This window comes from Sarcophilus harrisii, chromosome 5 (assembly GCF_902635505.1).
Source record: "Sarcophilus harrisii chromosome 5, mSarHar1.11, whole genome shotgun sequence".
Classification (NCBI taxonomy): Eukaryota; Metazoa; Chordata; class Mammalia; order Dasyuromorphia; family Dasyuridae; genus Sarcophilus; species Sarcophilus harrisii.
In genome coordinates this window covers 252,480,579-252,499,631 of record NC_045430.1, presented here as the reverse complement: position 1 = coordinate 252,499,631, position 19,053 = coordinate 252,480,579, and the positions used below count along the sequence as shown (strand labels likewise).

General features: G+C 37.6%; 1 protein-coding gene across 2 annotated transcripts in view; it reads left to right on the top strand.

The window, feature by feature from the left end:
• COL6A5 (collagen type VI alpha 5 chain) overlaps positions 1-18,006 on the top strand; it is a 104,413-nt gene extending 86,407 nt beyond the window's left edge. The window contains exons 38-43 of one of the 2 annotated variants that reach the window (XM_031940223.1): positions 9,700-9,777; positions 10,018-10,104; positions 11,628-12,317; positions 14,591-14,687; positions 15,626-15,870; positions 17,074-18,006. In XM_031940223.1, coding sequence (XP_031796083.1) covers positions 9,700-9,777; positions 10,018-10,104; positions 11,628-12,317; positions 14,591-14,687; positions 15,626-15,870; positions 17,074-17,093 — 1,217 coding nt within the window. In that variant the 3' untranslated portion in view covers positions 17,094-18,006. Of the gene's footprint in view, positions 1-75; positions 1,206-9,699; positions 9,778-10,017; positions 10,105-11,627; positions 12,318-14,590; positions 14,688-15,625; positions 15,871-17,073 lie in introns of those variants that run through there. The other variant, XM_031940224.1, reaches the window with a different exon arrangement.
• The last annotated feature ends 1,047 nt before the right edge of the window (positions 18,007-19,053 follow it).

The window sequence follows — 19,053 nt, the reverse complement described above, 5'->3', positions numbered from 1 at the left end:
AAACTTATCTTTGAAGCTCTCTTTAATTACCAGTCTTCATTAGTTAAAAAAAGGATTTTCCATTTGGTTTTTCAGATGACTTGGAGTCACAATGATTATCTTAGCCAGAATCAAATCCAGTTGGGCTGAAGAAATAATTGTGCATGGCTCTAGTAAGAAAAAATCTAATTGATCAGTTATCCCCCTCCAATGTGACGAAAGAGGAAAGACTTTGGTGGAAAATCATGGCAGGTGGTCTTAGAGAGGACATAATAAGAGGCTCAATCCTGAGGAGTGAAACTTTTTTTTTCACCATTTAAAGCAAACCAACCGAAACCAAGAGTTGGGTTTCTGACTGGGCCTGTTTTCTAGGAATATAGTGTTATAATTTTCTTTCTATAAAGCAGGGATAGATGCCAACAATGATTTATGTTATTTTTATATGTAACATGGCTTTCTTCTGGAGAAAAAATTCTGATTCAAGTATTTTTGTTCATCCTCTGAGATCCTGAGTTTGATAAGTCCCAGATGTATTGCATAAGTAATAGACTCTTGGTAAGTGATCCAAGTACTTCCATAACCTCTGGATTGCTGTTACAATTCATGAGATAATCATTGTGAACAATGACGAACTCATTCTCCAATGGAAACTCTGGATTAAAACAAGGAATTTATTCAACTTGCACCTTCCTAGAATGTGATTGTGATTGTGAACATGGTCCTTTATACACATATACATCAATTAACCTTCTTCTGCCTAAAACCTCTCTCTAATATCTAATATTTCTGCTATTCCTCCAGCTCATCCATCTTCATCCCCATCTCCTCCCTATGCATGTAATATTGACTCCCTAAATTGTATTAAAATCTTTAGTGTGGAAAGAAATAAATGAGTGGTTAAATGAACAGGAATCAGAGTTGTCCTATGTCAATTCAGTTGAATTCAGGTATTCTTCTCTTGATCTAACTCCTTTAACAAATATGGAGTTTCTACTATGTCCAAAGTGCCTGGTGATCTCTTACATTAGACACGTGAGTGTATATATACAAGAAAACATGCCCTATAAAACAGCACCTTATTTTTATGAAGCAGGTGCTAATTATTATCTCCATTTTGCAACAGGGCAACTGAGGATAATTGATGTTAATAGGCTTTCTCAGGTTCACTAATCAGTGTCATGTTTTGAGTTTTTTTGTTTTTGTTTTTTGTGGTGAAGCAATTGGAGTTGAGTGACTTGCTTAGTGTCTGAGGCACATTTGAACTCAGGATCTCCTGACTCCAGGGTCAGTGCTCTCTACACTGGACTATTTAGCTACCCCTACAAATAAGTATTTAAATTAGCATTTGAACACAGGTCCTTCCTGCCTCCAAATCAAATGTTGCATCCATTATGCCAGCTAGCACCCATTGGTAGAATTAGCTTTTATCTAGAATTATATAGTAAAACATGAGTACCTTTAACATGAAGATTAATGTTATCCTTGTGGGAACATTTAGATTCTCATGGATTTTTAATAGACTATGTATGAGATCCAAATTTTCAATTTCATTAAATTCAAAAGCGAGGTAGAATTAGAGCTGAAAATCACAGTATACTTTAACCTAAATTCAGCCACATTAAGTAAGCTTATTCATTCATTCAGCTCACCAATATTTGTGGTGCTAGATTGCTTTTTATAGCAAGTTTTACTGAGGAATTTAAAATAAATCATTCCTTTTCACCCAAACAAGCTAGACTTGTACTTGAGACCATTTTCTGTCCTTTAAAAGTATTGGTCTTACTTCTATCTAGAGATGCATCTTGAGAAATCTGGTAGGCACACAGTACTCTGCAAACAGTAGGAGTTTAATAAATGGTTATTTGTATGCTGTTGATTCATACTTTTCATTTTAAGCTCAAGAATTCTGGAGCTAGAAGTGACCTTAAAGATCAGTTAGTCCAATTCCCTTGTGAGATGAAGAAAACAAAGATGAGAAAGTGATAGAGGAATGATACAAGGTCATATGGGCAATTAATTACACACCCCCACAGTGTTCCAGTTAGTCTTCTACCCACCGGGACCTTGTCTCTGACAAATAGAAATGTGATTCTTAACTTTCAAAGTGTCTGAGTTTATGATACACACGCACCCACATGCACACATACATATATTTAACAGCAAACTGTTCGAAAAAATGTATGTTCAACACATTTTTAAGTTTAATCTGCATTACTATCACTTTCTCCATCACTTTCTTAATCTAGACAACCAACAAAACAATAAATCAAGTCCTAATTGGTAGCATTTGCCAATTTTCTAAGTATGACTTTTCATACTGAAAATTTAACTATTGGTTCTCCAGATCCTGGATGACCTGACTGTCCACTACTGGTTTGAATGACTTTTTTTAATAGAATGAGAATGAAATCTTCCAATTTAAAAATGAAGTTCTTAAATAAAATGAGAAAATCACAGAATTCCTGGGCAAATTGAGCTTTCATAACAGTAGTTGATGACAAGATAATTAATTTGACTCATAGTTGAGGGAGGAGTATGTGTGTGACTGTCAGAAGTTCCTAGATATTTCATTTTAAATCATTCCCAAAGTTGTCAGCCTTACCTTTGCTTGGGAGTCAATATAGAGGAATTCATCTTTCCATGGTCCTTTCTTCATTTCATGTTCTATTGCCTATAACTCTGTCTAATATCAGCTGAATTCAATGTATGTGAACTATTCAAAACAATACTTTCTCCTAAAATGTTCCATGTGTCTTATGCTGCAATGACTAATAAAGCAATTTCCCTGGCTCTTTGGATTGTGTTTTGTTTCATGAAATACCTTCCCTAATGGAGTGAATGGAGCTTTGCATGTGACCATGACTCCATATCCAAGAGTGGGTTCCATTGAGCCTAAAAAAAAAAAATTGTATATCAGCAAGTTAATATATAATTTAAAATATTTATATTATTTATATATAAATGTCTACCATGTGATAGTGTCAAACTACACCAGAGATATACAGATGACTTCAGGGACTGAAGGAGGATAGGGCATGAATACAATAAATAGAAGGTCTTAAGTATAGGACTAAAAAGGAGATTATCTAGTCCAAGCATCTCATTTTACAGATGGAGAAACTGAGGCCCAATTGGGCTAAGTGATTTGTTTGACACACTTGTGAGTGTGTGCTTGTGAGAGGCAGGGCTGGGATTTGAATCCAAATGGAATGTCCTTTCCTTTAACATTCTGTGGCTCTACTCTCCCACTCTCAAAATTTGCTAAACCAAAATGCCCTTTCCTATCTGCCACTCCCCTGAATGTTTTGTCTTGCCTTAGTAGAATGCAAGCTATTTGAGGGCAGGTATCTTCTGCTTTGTATTTGTATCCCCAGGGCTTAGAACATGGCTTGGTACATAGTAAATACTTAAGTGGCTTTTCATTCATTCATTCATTCATTTGTTTGTTCCTTCATTCATTCATCAAACTGATACAAGGCCATGTGATAGATGCCAAAACAAAAAGTCCCAAGCAATTTCAGGAGGGAGAGCTCACTCGCCCCCAAGAGAACGGATGCAGGAGCCTTCAGACCAGCTGAATGGGTATTTATGAGTTTGAGGGTTCTCTGGAAGGAAGTCACACAGCCTGCTCATGATTAATACATTATAGGAGAAGGTCAGTGCAAGGTAATTGTCTGAGTTCCCTCAGAAAGGAGCCCAGGTGGGCGCCATCCTTCCTGGTCTTTCCTTCACTCAGTGGAATCCTCAGTGGGACCTGGGCAGTCAGAGTAGTGTGGGGTGTACCAGCAGGGCAGCTTTGCAGCTTAGTCTCTCTGGGGCAGAGGGGCTTTGTACCCCTCAGGAGGGACGGGCGGAAAGTACAGCAGGGTCTTTGTGACCAATCAAGGAGCTTAATTTCTGTCTTCTCTCCTAAGCCTTGTCTTCTCTCCTTATCTTTAAGTCTTCCTACTACAGAGGGGATCAAGGAGAGATGGTTCTAACTTTTCTCCTCCGCTGAGGATCAAGGGGAGGGGGGCTTCTAGGAGGAGGCAGCCCATGTGTTGGACCCTGAAAGAAGGGAGGAATCATTTTAGGTGTAGATGGAGGATGGGGGAGAGTCCGTTTCTAGCAAAAAAATGACAGCATGAACAAAGGCACCAAGAAGGGAGGAGAAAGGACAAGCAAGAAATAAAGGGAAGTGTCATTAAATAAAACTAAAAAAATTTGAAAAGGAACTTGAGTGTACAGTCAGGTGACACATTAAAAAGAGCACTAGGTCTGGAGGCAAGATGCTTCCTAGGATGCTTTCCAATGGTGTGACCCTTTGTGTGGTGGTGTTAAACCTTGCTATGACTCAGTTTCCTCAACTGTAAAATGGGGATAATAATAGCATCTACCTCCAAAGATTGTTGTAAAACTCAAAAGAGACAATAATTGTTGAGCACATTGTAGACACTAAGTAAACATTAGCTATCTCTATGCTGCTGCTGCTGCACACAATAGTTTCCTGAAGTTGGGGCTATTATTCCCATTGTAGAGATCACAAAACTAAGAATTGAAGAAATTAGTTGGCTTTCCTATTGTCATGTAGCTGATAAAAGTAGGAGGCAAGACTTGAACTCAGATTTCTTCTAATTCTGAGTCCAGAATTCTTCCCACAATATACCATTCTGTTGTTCCTGCTATTGAGGAGGGGACACTTGGATTCCAAAGGCTTTGTCAACCAAGCAGAAGTTCTAGCCAGTCTGCCAAAGTGGGCAGTCTTTGACAGTAACATCCCAGCTACTTTTTATCAGAGAATCAACTGAGCTAAGCTAGCAACATGGTTTCCTGGCAGGGAGGAGCTTTTCAGTCATGACTCTCAATGAGCATCTACCAAGTCATAAGCAGGTCAACATCTGTGCTGGTAAAAGGAAGGTCTCACCCCAGTGAAATGAAGCCATGTGATTATTGCTAATTCTTTTTTATAGTACAGTGTTTATAAACTCAGCCAGATGCTTTTGGAGCCAGAAAAAAAATCCAATAAATACAGTTAAGGTGCTGAGAGCTCTGCAATTCCAAAGGCATAAATTACTTTTAGAAGGCTTTAGGGTGCCATTTAGCAAGTTAGTGTTTCCATGAACAAAATGGTCCCCAGAAATTACAGCACCTTTCTACAAATCTTATTTCCACCCAAAGAGCAGCACTAGCAATATCCAGCTGAATTAAAATATAATAATTCTGCTGCTTTAAAAAAATGAGAATTCTAGGTAGTTTTTGGTTAGAAAGCACTGAATTTGAAGTTAGGAAGTCTTGAGACTTCATCTGACATTACCTGTATGACACTGAGCAAGTCACTTCATGTCTTTCAGGCTGTTTTCTCCTCTGTAAAATTAAGGGGTTAGGTTTGATTTTATGAGTATGAGGATTCTAAAGTTCTTTCCAACTCTCTATGGTCATATGAACTTACCTGTCCATTTTAATGAGAAGAGAAAAGGGAGTGTAGATAATCTAAGATTCATTTCTATTGGACTCAGGAATTTATTTAGTGTCACATATTCATACATTTATTTGCTTACTCGCCCTTCCATGCTCAGTCCATATCTCCTTGAAGTTTTGACAGGGTCCTGGCTAGATAACAAAGAGAGAAAGTCCTGAAACACTGTGAGTCAATCTGAAAAATATGTAAACCACACTCAAGATTGTGAAAGTTTCCTCTATATCTTTCTACACTTTAAAAAGAAAAAGATTTCACAGAATATACTCTCAGGAACCACCCTGCACTATGTACAATCTATATATCTTTACTACCATTGCTCACATTTTAAACTCAATAAATGTTTATCTTACTCTGTGCTGTCCCACTTCTGCTACATCCTCGATATGTGACTCTGGGTGAGCCTCAAAGCTAATTAGATATTTATCCTTCTTAATATCTTTCAGATATAAATTGCAGTTGGGAGAGGCTCAGTTTCCTGTATTAATGAAATGGCAGATCCAGTTTGGCTTTTTAAGCATGCCCCATTAAGGAAGGCACAATTTAGGCAATAGAGATACATAGATATAATGAGATATTCCTTACCCTCAAGAAATTTATATTCTTCTTAGGGCAAAGGTTATCATCCTTTTTTCGTATCATGAACTCCGCTGGGTGAAAGCTACTGACAAAATAAAATCCATAGGATTTACATAGGAAAGCAATTATATTGAAATTCAGTGTCAAAGTATTTTTAATAACAAGTTCATGGATTTCAGGTTATAGGGGAGATAACATTCTCAATACATATAATATAAAGTAAAAAAAAAAAAATGATGGGGAGTGGAGGGAGGAAAATTCAACAAAGTGTCCTAGTTATATTTAAGGAGAGGAAGAATGATCATGCAGTGGAGGGGGGGTGGGGTGGGGCAGGAAAAACAAGAAGTCTTCCAATGGGAACGGCCCCTAAGCTGAGTTTTGAGGAAGAGAAAGAATCTGAAGAGCAGAGATAATCAGGGAGCGTTTTTCAGGTACTGTGGAGCTTCTCAGAATAGGGACAGAGAGGCAGGAGGTGGCACTTTCGACTGGAAGACCTGCCAGTAACCAGTTTGGCTGGAATGAAGATTATGTGAAATCAACCTGAAAAGGGATTTTGAAGTCAGGTTACAGAGAACCCTAAATGATAGCTCCCTCTTCACTGGAAGTCATCAAGAAAAATTTGGGTGATCATTTGATGACAGTAGGGATTCCTTTGGAATTTGGGGCTGGATTGAATACCCTACCTTTCCAAGATCTAATGGCTCTTCAAACTCTCAGATTTGGGGATCCTGCTATTATGAATCTGTATTTTTCTTATAGGCAAAAGATGAACACGTGGAAATTTTGACTAAGGGACTGCCATGGGCAGATCTGTGACTTCAGAAGATGATTTGGGTAGCAATATGGAGGATGGACTGGAGGGATATGTCTAGAAGCAGAGAGATCAGTTTGGAGGCCAGGATAATATACCACAAAAGTGGTGTTGAGAGCCTATATTTGATAGATGTTTTGAATTTTCAAAACATAGTATATCACATGCAGGATTTTAAGGTGAAAAATTTGGAAATAGTTGTTTGAATTGCCAAGTTGTAAGAAGAAAACTATTCTCAGACTTCCTAGTTAAATGCTGTAGAATATAATTTGTATTCATAGGATTGTAAATTTATAGTTGGAAAGGACCTTGGAGGCCATTAAGTCTAGTCTCTTAACTTTACAAATAAAGAAACAGAGGCTGATTGCAGTTAAGTGAATTGCCCAGGCTTACACAGCCAGTAAATTCTGAAGAAGGATGTAAAACAGGTCTACCTAATTTCAAATCCAAAACTTCCTCTAATGACTTTTCTTCTAACCTCCACTTCCCTCAAACAGCCCTCCTCTTTTACAGTCTCTCCCCCTCTCTTATCCCTTTCCCCTTATACTTCTCCTCTCCCTTCTATTAGCCTCCTCCTTTTCTTTCCCTTTCCTCTTCTATTTCCCTATAGGATGAGCAAGTTTCTCTGTGCGCTAAGTATGTTTGAGGATTTTTCCAATCTGGATCATAAAGGCCTTTTGGTTGTTGTTAAGTCGTTTCAATCATGTCTGATTCTCCATGATGGGGTTTTCTTAGCAGAGATGCTAGAGTGATTTGCCATTTCCTTCTCCAGCCCATTTTACACATGAGGACATTGAGGCAAATAGGGTTAAATGATTTGTCCGGAATCACAGAGCTAATAAATGTGTGAGGTCATATTTGAACTCAGGTCCTCTGACTTCCAGGCCCAGCACTTTAGATATTGCATTACCTCACTGCATCCAGAGACCCTTCATGAGCTTCTGAACATTTCAGGTGTCCTTTGCCAAGTTTCCCATTCTTGTTTTCTCTGAATACAAAACTGACATGTCCACTTCACCTGAAAACTCCTTGTGATCCTAAACCAGCTGAAAACTCCTTGCTAGGAATCCTAAATCAGCTGAAAACTCCTTACTAGGGATCCTAAATCAGCTGTAATGGAAGTCTACCTTAGAAGCGAGGATTCAAGCTTTGCAAACCTGTTAGGAGACCAACAATCAAAAAATGCTCCCTTGAAAAGAGATTGAGAATAATCTGGGATAGTCTGTGTAGGCACATGAGTGCCGTGACCCTCATATGCAAATACACTTAGACCACACCTAATTTGCCGCATCTAATTGGATTTGGTCTCTGGGAGAATTCCAAGTTTGGGCCACTGTGTAATCTTGTAAACTCTTGGAACTTCCCACCAGAAGGTTGGAGAGCAAATCCAGCTGTTTCTCAGCATCTGGAATCCCCTGCAAATGGCTCCAAATTCAATTCCCCTTTATTCAAACTGCTTCCCCGACTTTCTCTCCACCCCCGCTTCTCTCTGAATTCAGCAGTTTTAGGGGAAGTTTGGCAGGGTGACTCATGAGTCCTGGCCAGACTAAGACAAAGCTCTGGGAAAGTTTTCTTGGAAATCTAGGCTGATCTCTCATCAGATCTTCCAAGCCAGTCCCTAGGCTTCTGAGGCAGTTCTTCCATGCGGGTCAGGGAATTCAGGCTCGGAGTTATTATGATGGGAATTTGGCTGGGGGCACTGTCCAGCAAATGTATTGAATTGCCTTAACTCACAGGTGTGCTGCCAGTACTCCTGCCAGGCATTCCTAATGGGAAATACTTTTGTGAAGTTCCATTCTTCTTGTAGAGTGTATATTTAAACTGGAAACATACCTGTCTGCATAAAAGGTCCTCTTAAACTATTGGATTTATTTGCTGAAGTTTGGACTCTCTATAAAGAGTCCAAGAAATCAGATAGCTCTGAGCTTGTATTGGGCAAATAAAATGGCCAAATAACATAGTGTTTTAATACTTCCTCAGACCTGGGATATTATATTATTCCCTGAAAAAGGCAAAGAATCTTAGATTTTCCCCTTAAAAGGAAACGACAGCATAGATCGAGTCCAATCCTTTCCTTGGCTTTCTTTTCTGATCTTACCTTTGGGCTTTTAGTGATAAGTGTCATTTGGGTAAGTTCTGGTCATAAATCTTAAGGTCCTCAACAGTAAGGACTCTGGCCACTTAATCTATACAATGCCTAAGATCTGGGAGATGAGTATTTAATAATGTTTGAGTTTTTGTTTATTGAAAGTCTACCTACTGTCTGTGTCAAGGAGTAAAAATCAGTATGTTAATTATTCTTTTATATTCTCTCTTCTCTCTTCCCCCAAGATTAACTAACTTTGTGTGTTGGTATTAACAAAAGTTGCTGCCTGGAACCATGGTGTAAAATGAAGATCATATGAAGTCCAAATGTAATTGGGAAATCAATCAATCAATAAACATTTAGTCAAAATTTGTTGATATAAATCAATATGGAACATTGTCTATTAAGAAGAAACAAGAGCTGATTCATCTGTGTCTTTCTATTCTCCATGTTTAGCACAGTAGCTGACATAAAATAGGCAATGAATAAATTTTTTCACTCATTCATCTATGCAGAAATGCAATATGGAATGATAATGACACATTTGAACTCAAACCATGGCAGTTTAAAGATTAATTCTATATATGTGACCTTAAATGAACTTCATCTCCCTGGACCTTCGTTTCCTCCTGTGACAAAAAAGAAGCTTGGAAGAGATAGTTTCCAAGGTTTTTCCTGTGATCCTGCACTGTGAACTATTTATCTCTGTATTATAGTAGGGCCCAGCACATGAGGTGCCTAATAAATGCTTTTCTATTTCTTCATTAATTCATGTATTCTTCCACGCAGAAAATAAAATAGATAATGGCCATGATTTGGAGCCAGAGGAAGTGGATATGAACTCTGGCTCTACCTTCATGACTTTAGGTAAGTTACTTTTTTCTCTCAAGGCATTGTGTCCCTTCTTCCTAAATTGAGAAGGTTGTACTAGATCATCACCAGGATCCCTTATTTGTCTACATCCTATGATTTTTGGATTTGTAGTATTGTCAATTAAAGAAAAAAATTAGAAATGTTTCATTCTGTAATTTTCATTTCCAGAATTTAGCCCAGAACCTGGCACATAACAAGCGCCTAATACTTTTTTTCATTCACTCATTTATCCAGAAAGACCATATCATTTAGTAGACAAACCAATGGATGTGGAGATGGTGGATATGGATTTGAAGCCAGGCTCTGACTATCTGATAGCAGGTAAGTCACATCATCATTTGGGACTTGACATTCTTCTCTCTTTACCATGGGAATTGGATTAAAATAATGTCTAAGCTTCTTTCTATGGATAAATCTTCAGATTCTGGATTCTGGAATTGTTTATTGTTACCTACGCGTCTGACACAAAACTAGTCACATAGTAGGCACTTTACATCTTTGTGGATTGAATGACTATAAATGGTCAAAAAAAAATGTTGACTTATCCTTGAAGCCCAGTTTTTCTGAATACAGAAAAATGGTCCATTTAGCTCTAAAAATATATATTCTTAAAAATTCATTTGTATTATTTTTATGAAACAATTTATTAACAATAATCCACAATCAGCCAATTTTAAAATAAGAATTCAATTCTTAAACATTTAAATGCCTACAAAGTGTGTTAGAACAATGATGGGCATTTGGACAGACACAGGGTTTATGTGAAAAAGGTCCCTTTCTTTATGGACCTTAAAGTGTAGTAGGTAGATATGACATAAAAATGATAATGCTATATTAATATCAATAAAAACTCAGGAGAAGTTATTTAGTAATAGTGTTTAGTAATTTAGTGTTCAAGTGATACAAAGTGTGTGTGCTCTCAGTGGTAATTCCATGTCACAGAGAATGATACCATATGATCTAAGTATTAATGAATAAGTAGAAATTCAAGAGAAGATCAGGGTTGGGGGTAAGTGGCCTATAGCAAAAAGATTTGGTTGAATATTTAACATGTATTGGTCAACCTGTCATCTGGGGGAAGGGGTGGGGGGAAGGAGGGGAAAAGTTGGAACAAAAGGTCAATGCTGAAAAATTACCCATGCATATATCTTGTAAATAAAAAGCTATAATAATAATAATAATAAAAGATTTGGTTGAAAAATCAATTCTTGTATCCATTAAAAAATAAGTCTGTTGGTAACTTGTTTTTATATCATATTCTTTTTTGATGTGTCTTTCCTGTCTCCATCTAGCCATCCCTTATAATAAAGAATAAAAAGGGCAAACAAATAGTTCAGAAAAATTAACCAACTTATCAGTTTGGATATTGGTTTTCATTCAAAGTTCCATCCTCTCTCTTCTGAAATGAAAAGACAGAGCTTTTCCTTATCATTTGGGGGCAATTCTGTGTTTTGGCATTTCCATACTTTTATCATGACTTGAAGAAAAAAAGTGCAAAATATGTGCACATTTTGCTGCAGATACACCAGAGTACATGTTTGTGCATGTAGGCACGTGTGTATCCCACTAATATCGGTAACTCCTTTGTGTGCCCCTCTGCCTTTGGAGCCAAGGTACACAATTCAGATGCATATTGATGTACTTGACAACTAGCACCTTGTTTTTCCGTGTCCTTCCCCAACCTTTGCCTCTTCTATCCAGAGGTCCCTTGGACCATCCAACACTGAAACAGTCAATGAGCTTCTTTGATGATATTCTAATGTCATGAACTTTGTTGATATTCTAAGACCTCAGAATTTATTCTCTCCCACTTAAAATGAGTAACACAAGAAAATCTGTTGCAGGAGATGATAGTCGTGGAGAAAAAGAAGAATCCAGCCCCACTTTGGAGCCCAGCACACAGTCTCTGGAAAACATTTTTGTGGATGTGGTTTTCCTCCTTGACTCTTCACGGAATGTGGAAAGTTCTGAGTTTCAAGAAATAAAAGAATTTCTGGTCTCGGTGCTTGACTACTTTTACATTGCCCCGGACCCGGTGACCTCTCCCATAGGAGACAGAGTAGCCCTCCTGAGTTACTCCCCCCAGGGCTATAGGCCCAACACAGAAGAGTGCCCAGTTCACATGGAGTTTGATTTAGTTACTTACAACAATGTCCCCCAAATGAAAAGCTACGTGAGGGAAGCTCTTCAGCCACTGAACGGCGAGTCTTTTGTTGGCCATGCCCTGAAGTGGACAATTGATAATATCTTCTCAGACGCCCCCAACCTGAGGAAAAACAAAGTTATCTTTGTGATATCTGCTGGAGAGACCAATTATTTGGACCAAAAAGCCTTAAAGGAAGAAGCTCTGAGAGCCAGGTGCCAAGGCTATGCCATCTTTGTGTTGTCCTTTGGCCCCACACACAATGACAAAGAGCTGGAAGAGCTTGCCAGCCCGCCCCTGGATCATCACTTGGTCCAGCTGGGCAGAATTCATAAACCTGACTTTGACTATATCGTGAGGTTCATCAAACCCTTTCTCCATTCAATCAGACGTAAGTCATAAAATATTTCTCTTCTTTTGCTTTTCAATGGGTCTGAGTTAGACATGTTAGGGCCAAAGAATCAGCTCAGCAATCTCAGATTCCTGGAAGTCATCATTCCTGAGTCCTGGGGCCAAGGAGGAATGAGGTAATGAGAAACCCAGGAAGGGGACTGTTAGCCTGGCTCTCAGTGCCCCATTGCCCTCAGGAACCAGGATCCATAAAGCTAATTTTAGGAATGAAGTTGCTCCATTGAGTCCTTTTGTATTATTTAGGATTGACCCTGTTGAGATTCCAATAATTATTCATTTGTATGAAGCGCTTTATTTTGTAATTGAGGACAGAAGGCTGTGTCAGAGGAGGTGGATTTGAATCCTGACTCTGCTCCTTCCTGCCTGTGTGACCTTGCCAAGTCTGGTTCTCAGTTTCCTTATCTGAAAAGTAAAAGATTTGGGTTTAATAGGGTCCTTTCTAAGTCTAAATCTGTGATCTTTGGTGCTAAAAGGAGATTGTAACAAAATTCCATTGTATCTCCTGAGCTCCCATGGGACCACAGAGTTTTTTCCTACCCCACTTACTAAATCTAAAGGAGAAGGTTCAAAGAAAGATGCAGGGTTTCCAGGGTGTATTTGCAGGGTTCAGAGGTGAGGGGCAGGGGAAGGAAAGTAGACAGTAGTTTTGCCTCCCAAGCACATCTGTTAAGTCCCCAAAGGGTGCTTAGCCTGCATTGGGATAAAGCCAACATACGTTCTTCTTCAGCAATTTCCAGCCCGTTTGCCAGCTTGGTGAGATTTTCCGGAGGGCTCACCACAATTTTCATCCTATATCTAGGCCCATTTCCCAGGCCTCCTCCCGGCTTCTTCTGGCTCTGCCTTAAGACTCTGGAAAGAAGTGGAGGGAAGGTTTTCTCTCCTCTGTGATTCCCTCCCAGATATGAGAGAAAAACTGAATTAAAATCTATTTTTCCTCCACTAATTTTCAAGATTTTTATTGTTGTTACTGAGATTTTTTCAGTCACGCCTGACTGTCTGTGACCCCATTTGGGATTTTCTTGGCAGAGATATGGAAGTGTGTTGCCATTTCCTCCTCCAGATAATTTTACAGATAAGGAAGCTGAGTCAAACAGGGTTAAGTGATTTGCTCATCCAGCTAATAAGTATCTTTTTTCAAGACTCAGATTGGTATGTTTGTATAGAACCATATTTGGAATCAGGAATGTCTGGGTTCAAGACTCTGTTTCTGACGTGTCCTGGCATTGTGACCCTGGGCACTGTAAATCAACTCACTAAGACTAAGTTAAGAGTAGGAGCTGCCCTTTACTGGTAAATGTAGTTTCTACAGTCAGTGTTCCTTAAATCTACAGAATCAAAGGTCTGCTCCCCCTTAAGAAAACATTGTTGATTTTACCACTGAACTAAGATAGTAAGAAGTTAGAGAATTTCCTATTAATGAATCCTGCATAATTGGGCATGGATTGAAATTTTGACATGTTGCCCAGGACTATGGTCATTGGATTCTTGCCAACATGAGGTAATTCAGTCTTAGAAGATCATGGGATTTTGAATTTTAAAGAGTATATTCCAATCGCCACGTTCAATAAATGAGGAAGCTAATGCCCCAAAGTCTCATAAATCTGGACTAAGAAGGAACCTTAGAGGTCATTTAGTCTAATTTTCTCTTCCCCCATCCCACCTGCCATTTTACATATAGAGACTGAACCCAGAAAGCAAAACTGATTTACCCAGGGAGAAAACAGCAGAGGGAGGATTGAAATCTACTTTTTCTGACTCCAAGTTAAGTGCTTTTTTCACTGAACTGCATTGCTACCCACAGGGAACTCACCAAGTAGTAAATTATAGAGCTGGAATATGGTGTTCCATATTAGGAGAAATCCTAATATTGTACTTAGTAAAGTTGCTGTTGAGCCAGCGAGGTAGTGCTACAGTGATAGAACTCCAGGCCTGGAATTCATGTGTTCAAATTTGGTCTCAGACACTTCCTACTGTATGAGTTTGGGCAAGTCACTTAACCCTGGTTGCCTCAGTTCCCTTATCTGTAAAATGAGCCGAAGAAGAAAATGGTAAACATTCCAGTATCTTTGCCCAAGAAAATCTCAAACGGGGTCATAAAACCAACAACAAAAAGTAGCTTTTGAAATAAAACACATTTAAAAATTTTATTTTAATGAAAGCCAATGAAAGAAAAGACAAATTTATTTTGTAAAAGAAATTTGCAACTTGAAAATTAGCACATATAAAACTAATTATGTCCTGTTCTTTCATTAGGTGCAATCAACCAATATCCCCCTGCAGATTATGCTCCAAAATGCATTAATGTGACTTCTTCTAGACCAAAGAAACTTCAGGAAGAACACGCCATATTGTGAGTTGAGAAATGTCTCTAAACCTTTATGAATAATGAATAACCTTCGACATGAAGAGGAGTTTGGTTCCAGGACATGCAAGAGGTTTACTTTAGTCTAACATCATCCTCTCTCTTTTTGTTTATTGAGAAAGGAGGACCTATTGAAGTGGAAAGGTCACAGAGATAGTGGTGGAGACAGGATTATGACCTTAAGACTTCTGAATGCAAAATTAGTTTTGCTTTGCTTTGTTTTGTTTTCCATCTTAACATACTTTTTAAGAGAGCTTTTGCTTTTCAAATCACATTTGTTTTAATTTGAATGTTTTTAACTATATTGCTTGCTGTGATATAACAGAAGGCTCAGGAAGAGCTAGATTTAAATTCTACTTGTACCTTACTATCTGTGCTCTTGGAAGCAAATCACCTGGCCTCTCAGTGACTCTAGAGATTCTAAGTTAAAGAGAAGCTGCCTATATCCATTGGTGTCAGGAGTTTCTATATCTAATCAACCCTAATGAACTATCAGGTTTGGACTCACTCATGACTAGTACTACCTAAACTGAAGCTATTCAGTAAGGCATGGAAGGAGGCTGAAGAAAAAGGGAGAAAATGACAGAATTGCCAGGAGGATGCTATTTTAGAAAATAGGAACCAAAGAACTTGAAACATTTCACTAGGATACACCTTCCAAAATTTTTTTTGGCATCTTTACTTTGCAATCATAGGCCCTGCTCTCTATAAATTCAATGATGTTTGACATTGGAAAAACCTTGAGATATATAAGGGGTCCATTCCCTGTTGGAATATTCTTGGATTTTATTTAATTCAGATCTTATGATGATGGACATATGGTTTTAGCCTCGTAATCCATGGTAGTTGATTTGTGTTATATCATTAGGAATCACCACTGTGACTGAAAGTATGCTGGGTCTTTCTTATTCCTTCTTTCTGTTTAGCCTTCTTCCTGAGAGATATGAGATGGAGGTAGAAAATAATGACTTCTCTGACGAATATGATTCTGAAGAGCCTCATCTGGTTATTTTAGAGGGCAATCACAGTGTTAAATCTGGAGACATTTTTGACTTTTTCCATGAGCTCCACCATCTGTTTTCTACTGGGGAAGTCTCAATGAATGATCAGGAAACACCATGGTCCAAAGTAAATACCTCTTTCATTGAAGATGAACAAAAAACTAACAAAGGTAATTAACAATTTCCAGAATTTGGATCCCATATAAGGGAAAGAAAAACCCAGACTAGTATATCTCATTTAGGCTTCGAACAGATGAGGAGAAAATAAGTTGCCTAGGACCTAGAAGCGTCTGGAACTTAGAGCCTTGAGTCTAGTCCAAATGACTTTAGTCTCCCTTGAAGAGTTGGTCTTTTCATGACCTTTCTTTTCCTTGTATATATTTGGCTAAATAACAAAGGACAGAAAGATAAAGCTTAATTGCAGAGAGAGAATGATAGAGAGAGTGGAGGAAGAGAGGGAGAAATAGAGAGAAAAAGAGAAAGAATGGAAGGGAAGAAAAGAATAAAAATGAGAGAGGACTGAATTGGGAGAAGACTAAAAGGAGCAGAAGAGAATGAAGCTAAAAAAGATAGCTGAGAGGAAGAACTGGATTCTAAGTGATTTAAGAAAAAATAATCAGGCAAATATATAAAAGAAAAAGAAGGATCATGTAAAAGTTTTAAAAAGAAAAGAAAAAAACTATGAGAAATATTTAGGAGTGATAAATATGAAGAAAGAGTACCTATAATGAGGAAGGGCTGGAATAAAGTAAGTTTCTTTCTGGGAAGGGTCTTGGAGATTTCTAAAGTGAAAACCAGCCTAAGAGATAGGCTTTTATTGTGCCTTAAATTTGTGCATATCTGTCTTTATATCAATTATATTTCAAAAATATCCAATCATTTCTCTATGAAGGAATTAAGATTATTTTCAGAGACCTAGCTTCACTTCACTCATCTTGCACAGTGTGCAGATTTCTATACTGGTTCATGCTGAAGAGATATATCGGATAGATATATGCAACTATAGGTTTTAAGTTTCCTTTAGAAAAGAAACCAGATTTCTTTTCTCTTTATGCCAACCTAGAGTTAGATTCGTGGTCTTTTTTTTTCCTCCAAAAATCTCTACAAAAAGTAGGTGGTATAAATTGGAAGATCTGGGCTCTTAATGCTCTAATTGACCTTGCCTGAATTTCTGCTTATGCATCACTTTATCAGTGGTCTCAGTTTAGAATTGTCATTTGGATGCCTAAAAACATCAACTTCTGGCGGGTATCCCTCATGAGAAATAAAAAGCATAGAAATGACAGAGGGGAAAACTGTATTAATTTGATGTGTGATTCATTTGATACCTGATAATTCACTTAGAAAAAAAAGGATTTCTTTTTCTTTTTCAGATGATGGAGATGTAAGATGATAACCTTATTACAAACAAGATGTGACTTGTCATGTTTGTTGTCATGTCATGGAGTTCTTGTACAATTGTGTTTTTTATGTTGTCTGTTGATGACCTGTCAGTCTTTTGTCTAGATCGTGAATTCCCAATGTTGAATGTAGTATGTAGAGGGATTTGGCCAACCAAAATAATAATAATAATAATAATAATAATAATAATAATAATGGTAAGAGATAGAATGAGCAATCTTATATCTAGGAAAATACTTTCCCTAATGGAGGTTCTATAGGGCCCTAGCCTTAAAGATAAGAATTCCTGGGTTCAAATACTGCTTCATACACTGACTGGTTGTGTGATCCCAAGCAAGTCACCTGCCTCCATACTTTAGTTTCTTCACCAGGAAAATGAGGAGTTTGGACTTGAGAACCTCTAAGATACCTTCCTGCTCTGAAATTATTATCCTATGATTTTCTCAAGTTAAAAAAAAGTCTATCTGTCATAAGTAAGAAAAAATAACAAAGAAAAAAATCTCATAGGTAACAAAAACATTCTTTCTTAGGTGATTCAGGGGTTTCTCCTTACAGAGCTCTTAATGAGCATAAGAAAAAAGCAAAATGAAAATTAATAGGCCAATCTTTGTTGCAGAGAAGAACTAGAGATATTCTCTGAATTTGGTAACATTTACATTGTTATGCAATAACTTTATACAGAAGTTAGTAAGGATAGTTTTTAAAAAGTTGGAAAATATTGTTTAGGATTAAGAAATAAATTAAAAATCAGAGACTTAATAAATTCCAGTTATATATCACATTTTCTTTAAGAACTACATGATAAGTATCAAATAGTAAGACCAATAAAAAAGGAATTGACTCTTTTTTTTTTTTTCTGAGGCAATTGGGGTTAAGTGACTTGCCCAGGGTCACACAGCTAAGGGAGTGTTAAGCATCTGAGGCCAGATTTGAACTCAGGTCCTCCTGAATTCAAGTCTGGTGCTCTGTCTACTACACCAACTAGCTGCCCCAGAATTGACTATTTCTAAAGGAATAATAAATGACTTATTGACATAGACATATCTGAGAGTGAGTTATCTAATGATGAACATATTAAAACTAAGTTTGAAATTAAATTATAATGAATCATTCAGGAAACCAAGAAGACAGAGTAGAGAAAATGCTTAGCTGAGTTCTCCTAACACCCCCCCTTTAAACAACTTTAAAATAATGCCTCAAATTGAATTCTGGGTTGGCAGAGCCAACAAAAAGTCAGAATGACATATTTTTTCCAACTTGATATCATATAAGAAGTCAGAAAGGGAGATCTGTGACATAAGGGAAGAGGCTGGCCCACAGCTCACATGGATGAAAGACCAAAGATGGATCTAGCTGGTGATGACAGAAACAGCAGCATCTTCAGGATTTCGTAAGCCAGAGATGGAAAGACTTAGATGAATTGAGTGAAATTGTGAATTGAGCATTCTCCTCATTGAGGAGAACATTGTACACGACAACAGCAATACTGTATGATAATCAACTGTGAATGGCTTAGTTATTCTCAGCAATACAAGGATCCAAGTCAATTCCTAAGGAATGATGAAAAATGATATCCCCCTCCAGAGAAAGAACAGATGGAATCTGAATGCAGATTAAAGCATATTATTTTTCACTTTATTTTTTGTGTGCTTTTTTTGGTCTGTGTTTTCTTTAACAACATGACAAATATGGAAATGTTTTAAATGATTACACATGTATAACCTATATCAAATTGCTTGCTGTCTTGGGGAAGGGATGAGGAAAGGAGGAAAAAGAGAATTTGGAACTCAAAAAAAAATTCAAATGAACACTAAAAACTTTTTATATATAATTGGAAAAATAAAATTTATTTTAAAAAGTTAATTGGAAATAAAACAATCTAATCCTAAAGAATGAGTGAGTCAAAGAACAAGTCATAGGAACAATCAATAATTTCATTAAAGAAGATGACG